Raw genomic sequence first — 10,000 nt, 5'->3', positions numbered from 1 at the left:
TGTGTGTGTGTGTGTGTGTGTGTGTGTGTGTGTGTGTGTGTGTGTGTGTGTGTGTGTGTGTGTGTGTGTGTGTGTGTGTGTGTGTGTGTGTGTGTGTGTGTGTGTGTGTGTGTGTGTGTGCCTGCGTGCGTGCGTGCGTGTGTTTGTGTGTGTGTGTGTGTACATGGGTTTATTTAACTGTATGCATAAGGCATTTTTCTCATCCCAATGGAAACCATTTAATTCCCCTTTCCCTGTGACACAGTACTGTACCATAGAAACACAGAGTGGTGCTGGGTAATGGGCAATAGATCAAGGACATAAAAGACGGTTGTACCAAACCATGGAGGCCTATGTACTATATAACCCTATGGGAGCCATTACCATCATCTCTAATGAGCATAGTATGCCACTGAGTCTTTTGCCATCAAGTCTTGTTTCAGTAGCTCAAGATTATGAATCTCTGCTCTGCGTCTGTGTTGGGAATACCAATTTTACCTGCTGCATATTCACGCAAACAGCAAACATTGAAATTACTGTGAAGAATATATGAGAGGTGGACAATAGGTCAAGAAAACAGAGGACGGCTCTAGCAAACCATAAAGGCCAACGTATAACCCAATGGGAGCTATCGCCATGTTATATAATGAGCATTGAGTCTTCTGCCATCCAGTCTTGGTTCAGTAGCTCAAGATTAAGAATCACTGCTCTGCTGTGTTGGGAATACCAATTTGGCCTGCTGCATATTTAAGCAAACATAAGAATTCCAGTGAAGAATATATGAGAGGTGGACTATATGAGAGGTGGGCTAGCTTGGCTGTCATGATGACTGTGTGCACTGGGCCTGAACAGAACAGCACACCACAGCAGCAGCAACAGCTCATTAGAATGCACTAGTACAGGAGTCTGGAATGCAAAACCTGACCTGCTTTTGCACTGATGCCTCATATATAGACTAAAGTAGTCATGTTTGGTATGGTTAGTCCACTGTAAATAATCAAATGTTGTCTTCATACCAGTTATACTACAACCAAATCACATGCTGTACTAACTCCTTCCTAAAATGGATGGAGTCTGGAATGCCGGGATCTTCACTGCACTTGCACTGATGCTTCATATATTGACCAATATAAAATGGTTATGTTTGGTAGGGTTAGTCCACTGAAATTTGCACTGTAAATAATCAAATGTTGACTTCATACCAAATAAAGTTCAACGAAATCCACTCTTCCTAAAATAAATAGCTTGATAGTTTTCATGTTGCTGCTAGCAATCATGTCCAATTTGTCTAATTTGTCCAATATCCAATTTCTGCCTTAAAGACTCGGTATGAAAAACATTGACTTTTATTGACACTGAATTAAGTTCATTGACAGCAGAGAGCAGCGTTAGACCGGATATTTTTTTTAAAGAATCACAACTGAGTATCCATTGGCTGATAGTTAAAGCCAAGAGGGTGGAGTAATAAAGAGGCTTCAAAACCCGCCCACCCGATGCAATAGAGTGTGCTCAAGTTGGGTCTCCTAAGGGGGCGTTGTCCCCTCCTTCTTCTTCTATTTTTGAGGTGTTTGCACGAGAAGTGCGCTACCGTCATCTGCAGTGCTAAGGGGACATTTATTCTCAACCTCAGGACTCCGAAGGTCTCCTAACCGAAGGTCTCCTAAAGAGGCATTCACCCGACAGAACATAAATGAACTAGAATGACGTATCTCTGTCTATAACATCTCTGGTTAAAGGATGCGTTAGTGATGTAGGCGGGATCGTCAGCTCAGCATGCAGTGATTTGACAATGAGAATAGGATGATGCTGATTCAGGAAGATAGCTTAGTATTATGCAGCTTCACATGAAATATGACATTTTTTAAAGGAAATTTTAGAAGAAATTACATTTGCAATACAATTCAGTTACAAAGTATATTCAGGGCACCTTGAGAAGGTGTGGTCTGTTTTAAAGGTGGCTGCCTTCAAAATACAGTAGGCCTGAAGTGGAGGAAGTGGGGGAAATCCTGGTGTGTATTCATAGTACTTGGAGGACTTTTATGGTCCTTGGAGAAATTTGAAGTTGCTCCTCGAAGGAAAAAGGCCTATTCCCTTAAGGCCTATATTGCACATACTTATGAAGCAGCAGGATCTACACTGGCTTGTGGCAGATGACCTAACCTACTCAGAAAGCTCAGGTAAATATTACCATTCTTTAATTAAGAACCTGTGACGGATAGGGAGAGGGGGGGGGGGAGAGGGAGAGGGAGAGGGAGGGAGAGAGAGAGAGAGAGAGAGAGAGAGAGAGAGAGAGAGAGAGAGAGAGAGAGAGAGAGAGAGAGAGAGAGAGAGAGAGAGAAAGAGAAAGAGAAAGAGAGAGAGAGATGAAGGCTTGTCTTGGGTCTGGCCCTCTGTACATGGAAGTTAATGAAAAGTCCACAATAGTGTCAGGCTAGCCAGGCCTGCTAAAGGGTTGCATTGTATGAGGGCGAGCACAGCACACTAATTGGTATGCTTGCCTGAGTGTGTGTGTGTGTGTGTGTGTGTGTGCGCGTGCACATGCGCTTGCATGTTCGTGCATGTGTGCGTGCGTGCGTGTGTGCGTGCGTGCGTGCGTGCGTGCGTGCGTGCGTGCGTGCGTGCGTGCGTGCGTGTGTTTGCCTGCTGATTGGTATGCTTGCTGTATGCTTGCAAAACATTTGATTGTGTGTGTGTGTGTGTGTGTGTGTGTGTGTGTGTGTGTGTGTGTGTGTGTGTGTGTGTGTGTGTGTGTGTGCTTGTGCGCGCGTGTGTGTATGTGTGTGTGTGTGTGTGTGCATGCCTGCGTGCCTGCGTGCCTGCATGCCTGCGTGCGTACGTGTGTGTACTAGGCTATCGTGTTCGTAACAGTGCGTAATGCGTATGTGGACGTGTGGATGTGTACTAGTGGGTACCGACTGTAGTGTGTGCATTATGGAGTGTGGGTGTTAGCTTGTGAGTAGTAGTGTGTGTTGGGAGAGGAATGCTCACTGGTGTCTAATTGAAGGCTATATTAGCATTAGCATATCCCATGTTGGCTTTACCAGACTGCTGATGTACGTGTGTGTGTGTGTGTGTGTGTGTGTGTGTGTGTGTGTGTGTGTGTGTGTGTGTGTGTGTGTGTGTGTGTGTGTGTGTGTGTGTGTGTGTGTGTGTGTGTGTGTGTGTGTGTGTGTGTGTGTGTGTGTGTGTGTGTGTGTGTGTGTGTGTGTGAGTGTGTGCGTGTGTGCGTGCGTGCGTGCATGTGTGTAGTGTAGCTTAATTGAAGGCTGGTATTAGCATTAGCATTTACCATGGAGGCTACACAAGGTTGACGTGCCCTTGAAGGCTAGGCCTCTTAAAATGAATACAAGAGGGAGACAATACACACACTCACATGCTGCGAAGTATGCATGCACACACATACAGTGTGTGTGCTTGTGTGAGTACACTCATGTGAATTCACAAACCTTGCAGAGAGGTGTGTGTGTTTGTGTGCGTTTCTTCCCTTCCAGCTCTCTCTGGCAGTAATTGCCTGCCCGTACCTTCATGTATCTCTGGGGGGCTGATGGGGCTTCTGGCTGCATTTGAATGCAGTGCTGTTCCTGTTTATCTGACCCCCTTAGTGGCTTAATTGCACTCATGTTAAATACGGTTTGATCCTGCAGACTCACAGAGTCCCACACAGGCTTTTATGCTGCAGTCGACTTGGCATGCCCAGTTGGCCTCACTCATTGTCTGAGAAGGACACAGAGATGCTGTGATGGGTGTAGTTTTTTTTCTTCTGTCTTTCTCTCTCTCTCTCTCTCTCTCTCTCTCTCTCTCTCTCTCTCTCTCTCTCTCTGGCTAACTCGCTCTGTCGTTCGTTGGCTTTTTCTTTCTTTCTTTCGTTCTTTCATTCTTTCTTTCTTTCTTTCTTTCTTTCTTTCTTTCTTTCTTTCTTTCTTTGTTATCTGTTTTCCTCCAACTAAAAAGTAATCTTCGCCATCGAAGGAGAAAGATAAGACATATTTTTTTACGAAACAGTCATTCTAGTAATACGTCCTGTCACCATGTTTATGAGATGATGATATATAGCGTGGCATAAGATGATGATGTATGTATCCCTGCTGGGACCGCGTTTCCCATCATGCCTCAGTGGAACAGGACAGGAACCATCTGTGCTGCATTGCACAGGGCCCTCACGATCTGCTGAATATTCATGCCCACACACACACACACACACACACACACACACACACACACACACACACACACACACACACACACACACACACACACACACACACACACACACACACACACACACACACACACACACACACACACACACACACACACACACACACACTGTCTCTCTGTCTCTCTTTTCCTGTCTTCCCCTTAATTAGATAAGGCGTCGATCACTAAGTGGCATATAAATGAAGCAGGACGAGATGACAATGGCGTTTTCTGAGGAGGGTAATGTCACTTGGTGACAGGGGCTGTGACAATGGCATTGAATATGCCACCTATAGTACACTGCTAACCAGGCCAATTGAGAATCACATGGAGGCAAGGGGGGATGTTTGTTTATTCATCATTTGTTTATGTTTGTATCGATTGTATCGGTTGTATTGATCCATTTATTTATCCTATATTAATTTATTAATTTGTTCATTCATTCCAAGTTTTTCCAGGGAATGCAAGGCATTTTGTACCTTTTTAGATATTCTACGTATTTTCTGAGGTGTTTTTTTACAATTTAATTAGCTGATTTGCTGTTAATTAACATATTCAGATTTAGATCATTCAGATTCCTCTCTCTCCCTCTGTGTCTTCTCCATACGGCCTCATTAGCATCCTCAGCGAGAGCCGTGTCGTCAACATTGCTCTCACACTCTAAACGTGTTGCGTTACACAGTGTAGAGGTGAATGCTAATTAAGATAAGGCAGGCTCTAAGCCATACTCATAACACTCTCAGGGAGGCCAATGTTAAATGGGCTCCATCGCCATCTCAGAAGCTCATTCATAAAGCTGATGATAGCTATGATTCGTGTGAGGATGAGGATGGGGATGAAGATTGGGATGGCCCTGAGATGTTAGGGGACATTACTAACTCACTCCTCCATCCGGCTGGCAAAAAGGGTTTTCAAAACAAGGTCACAGTTATTTATGGACGAAAAAGAAAGGTGTGGAAAGGTGCGACTAGGTGTCACTAGCTGTCTTGTGTAATGTTACTGTATCTTCAAGTCATGCTTCCTTGAGACGTAATATTCAGCATAAAACACAAATTGAGTCTGTTGGTTAATTGTTGTAAGAACATGTCAACTGTAAGGTCACTTACTTCTGGCTGTCCTTAATATCACATATCCTTGGGCCTGGAGTGCAGGCTCAAGGGTGTTTTGGGAAGTAGGAAGAAAAAGGAAGCACAGAAATACTTTTCCATCAGACTCAAATCACCTTACAGCTCAATTGAGGTAGCACAAGCAGTCCTAATGTCAAGGATAGTCATAATGGGTTGACCTTGAATTGCACTGAAAGTAGCATTAATCAGTATGGAGAGCAAGTTTTGATAAAGAAACCACATTACTACTGAACTACTGTAAATGGAGAATTGAATTAACACATGGCGCTTTAAAGGTGCACTGTGTAATATTTTTAGCAGTGTTTTTACAGAATCTATGGTGCACATTCACAAGTTTTGCATTTTTCACTTGCAACCACCATCAAATCCTAAGCATTCAATTGCACTTCTCATACATCTTCTCCATGTCCAACGTTTGGAATTTTCAGAAATAGACATTTTTAGCTGCCTGCAAAACTTAGTGTACTTTGGACATACTAGTACAAATTAGTTTATTATTTTGCATTAATGTCATGTTCTCAAGCACATTAACATTTTCCTATTTTGAATGAATGAATGAATGAATGAATACGTCCATGCTTGCAAATATAACCACAGTGTTTTTTTTCATGCCTTGTTTTACTCCCTAATGAAAAACTGCTGTTTATTCCAAGCTGATTGAGTCCTTAATGCTCTACTTGGTAATTGACACAGACTGCACTGGCTCGCCCGCAGCTCGATCACGTCACTTGACCACAGAGTGCTTCTGTGAGCATTGCTAAATCATCTGGAAAAAAGCGCATTATTGTTGTTATTATTAGTGGAGCTTGTGAGCTGTGTGGTGTGGAGGGAAGGGCTGGCAAACAAGGGCATGTCTCTCAGACGCACACACACACACACACACGCACACACGCACACACACACAAACACACACGCACGCGCACACACACACAAACACACACACACACACACACACACACACACACACACATACACACACACGCACGCGCACACACACACACACACACACACACACACACACACGCACACGCACACGCACACACACACACACACACACACACGCACGCACGCGCACACACACACAGCGGCAGTTCATTAGAGTGGTTTCATAAAGGCATCAGACTGCGGCTGTTGACCAGCCCAATCCATCAAGCTACCCGGGGTGAGGCAGGGCCGAGCAGAGCAGACTGACCTCATGTCTGGGCGGCCATTTTGTTTATTTTCCTGTCGGGTTCCGGAATTCTGAGAAGTCATGCTCATTTCATTATAGCCAATCAAAAGCCAGACAGCTCTCATAAAAGCTACTCTAAGCCATTCATTCATTCGGAGGCAACATGTGTTTTATGGACATGTGAGCGTGTGGACGTCAAAGGCATTTAAGATTTTAGATGATACATGGTGTTCTTACTGGATGTGGCCTAGCCTACCCCTTAGCTGTACGTGTATTACATAATTCAAACACATTTGCACATGATATATACTTTATATATGTGTTTGTGTATAACAATATTTAACTTCTCCACTTCCTTGATTTAGTTCGCTTTTGTTAAATGTGAATGTGGTATTTTTAAACTTGTATCTTCTCTGTGCCAAATATAAAAGCAACCATTTGCCTGTTCTCTACTCAATATTCAATATTGCTTCGGTCCAAATGTAGGCCACAAAATGCATCACCAATATTTTGACTTTGATGTGAGCAACAGTTTTAGAGACAACAGTCTAGACCTTTAAAATAACTATTCTGGCTGTTTTTGTATGTATTATAAAAATAAATCAAGTGCTGTATCTATTGCCAGTTCCCTGAAGTCACAGTGCACAAAGAAAGGCTGTATCTGCGTAAAAGGCTAAATGAAAGAAAAAAAAGGCCAAACAGTGAACCTGCAGTACACAGCTGTATTGTGGAGAAGTGGTAGATGAAAGGGACCAATTTTAGAGCTGTGAAGTCCACATCCTTAACCCTCTCAGAGAGAGGCACACTTGAAGAGTTCAGATGCAAAAGTGCCTTTTCAGAAAATAATCTTAATTCATTTTTATTTAATACAAAGCTATTAAAATAGCTTATTTTTGTATTTTATTTATGTAATATAACTATTTATATGTATTATCAAGTACATGAATGTAAACCAAACCAACAACGGAATTCTCTAAAAATATAGAAGCGCAGGTCTTCAGAAATGGAGTTAGGGGGTTTTGCATCTGAACTCTTCAATTATTATTTATACTTCTTTTCATTTGTGTCTGTGAGGGAAAGTGTGGAAGCAATGTGAAAAGCAGAGGTCTCAGTAGATCGGGTAAATCAAGTAGTGTGACAACTCAGTTGACCCAACAGTAGCATGCAGTGTACCACGCAACACAAAGAGCCCTGACATGGAGACTCAAATAACATTAGTACATGTTTACCTATGTCGCCGGTTCTTAGCGTGAGATTAGGGAGCCATCTCAATGGGGAGACGCTCATTGGCTGTAGATAGGGTAAATCAAGTAGTGTGAGGTCACAGTTGACCCAAAAGGAGCACGCAGTGATACCACGCCACACAATGGAGCCCTGACATGGAGACTCCAATAAGCATGTATTATGGCTTGGATAAGTGTAACGGAGGCCAACTAGCACTGTGTCATGGAACGTTAATAAACCTCCCTCCCGAAGCCTCAATACAGTGTGGTAGCATTGGGCTAACGGACTTGCCCTTTAGCTCAGCGCACTCGTACTGTACAGGCTTGTACGAAATTCCGAATGGAAAGAATTTCAATTCAAAGTAATGCCATAATATGAACACTAGGTGGTGGTGTTCTATGTACTTTCAATGGGTGGTGTAGCTTAAATTAAAAGAAATTCAAGGTAATGGCACCACCTAGTGTTCGTATTATGGCATTATTTTGAATTGAAATTCTTTCCATTCGGAATTTCGTACAAGCCTGGTACTGTACCTCCCATTGCCGAACCGATGTAGTTGACGAGGTGGCAGTTTCGCGTCCCCGAGGGGGACGAACCGTGCGGGACCACCCCCGTCACATAAGGCTGTTCATGCAAGCTATCAAATATGGCAGTGGTTCCCAACCTATGGGTCGGGACCCCCCTTATGGGTCGCCAAAGATCCACAGGGGGTCGCGTAGCCCTCTTGATTTACTTGAACCACTGAAATATGGAACTGTTTTACTAACCTGTTGGTTGTTATTTTGTTGTTTTTCGTACAGGTGCGGCAGAGGTGATTGTACGGTGTCCACTGAACCACATACAGTGCATCGGCACGAGAAAGTGCATCCACTTCAACAAGCTCTGCAACGGAGCAAAAGACTGCCCAGATGGCTTCGATGAAGGAGTGCATTGTAGAGGTAAGCACATGTATATTTATTGTATTTGTGGTCTTACTCTTTTTAGATTGTGCCTTGTCAACATGTATTTCATTCTCATACCGTTTTTTGTGTCATTACTCTTGCTTGGTTGCCTGGTTTGTATGTTTGTTCGTACGTGGTGCAAGCATGGTCGGCCCAAGCCTTTATGAGGCCCTATAGGCAAAATGTACTCCCCTCCCCACATACCATCACCGACTCAGCATCATGTTTCATAAGGTTAATTTACTTGCACAAGTGAGGGGGGCCCTGATGGCTTGGGGGCCCTCAGCCATTGCATTGTCTGCTTATGCCTCGGGCCGGCCCTGGGTTCAAGTGAAAAGAGGGACTATGTTGTGGAGTATCACTTCTTTTTGCTGCTTTGTAAAGGTGTGGTGGAACAGTAGGCTACAGTGTATTAGACTGATAACAGTTGTGTAATATGAACTCCTCAAGTCCTGCTTAGTGGTGCTGTGCAGTGATAGTATAATATCTAAGTATGTGAGGAGGACCTAAATCAGAATTTGTAGCAATTAATCAATAAATAAATAGTGGATACATCAGTCAGTTGCACCGGTGAGGCATAAATGCAATTTCGCTGTGTGTAGTGTGCAGTGAACACTTGTGTGCTGTGGAGTGCTGGGTCACAATGACAATGGGAGTTTGTGGGCTTTCACTTCACGTTCACACTTGCATTATTGGAACACAGATTACTGTTACTTACAGCACAGTACAGTAGGTCTTAGTTGGTTACTAGTTCGGAGTGCAATGCTGAGCAGACATTGTTTTTGTGGTGCTGTACTGTACACTTGTATTGGGGTGGACAGGTGGAGGCCGTGTAAGCACTGGGCAGCATGACAATGCAGAGTCAGCAGGAGATGGTGTGGAGCGATGCCCGACCTCACTGGACCCACAGTGCCACGCTACACAGTGCCAAAACTACACACTGCTATGCCACCAGGCCAACATGGGTGACCTTTACGCAATGTGTCAGAACATGTTGGATATGCGGGGAGTGTGTGTGTGTGCGTATGTGCGTGTGTGCGTGCGTGCGTGTGTGTGTGTGCATGCTAATTCTTACATTCATGTGTATGTGTGCGCAGGGGGAAATCTTGGTGTGGGCATGTGTGTGCATGTGTGTGATCTTGTAATACAGTGGGCCCTGGGCTGCCATGTGAAGGCTTGTTGGGGGCAGCATGTGGTGGGGGGTGGCCATGTTGTGGTGTGGGGTATGGAGGATGATCCCATCAGCCACCCTTTGATCTGAGCTCCTCACTGGACATGAGGCATGGCACTGTGGCCAAAGAGGATTGACACCCAGGCTGGCACAGAGGGCAGGCCCGCAGGTCCAGTGCCACCCTATATGC

At 44.2% G+C, this 10,000-nt stretch overlaps 1 protein-coding gene across 1 annotated transcript in view; it reads left to right on the top strand.

Annotated features, from left to right (window-relative positions):
- Window positions 1-10,000, top strand: part of LOC134460642 (low-density lipoprotein receptor-related protein 1B-like) — a 573,784-nt gene that overhangs the window by 213,027 nt on the left and 350,757 nt on the right. Inside the window, exon 3 of the mRNA XM_063212999.1 lies at window positions 8,499-8,636. Within this exon, the coding sequence (XP_063069069.1) occupies window positions 8,499-8,636 (138 nt within the window). The remainder of the gene's footprint in view (window positions 1-8,498; window positions 8,637-10,000) is intronic.

This window comes from Engraulis encrasicolus, chromosome 13 (genome assembly GCF_034702125.1).
Source record: "Engraulis encrasicolus isolate BLACKSEA-1 chromosome 13, IST_EnEncr_1.0, whole genome shotgun sequence".
NCBI classification, from domain to species: domain Eukaryota; kingdom Metazoa; phylum Chordata; class Actinopteri; order Clupeiformes; family Engraulidae; genus Engraulis; species Engraulis encrasicolus.
The sequence above is the reverse complement of the archived record's forward strand: the minus strand, read 5'-3'. Positions and strand labels throughout refer to the sequence as shown.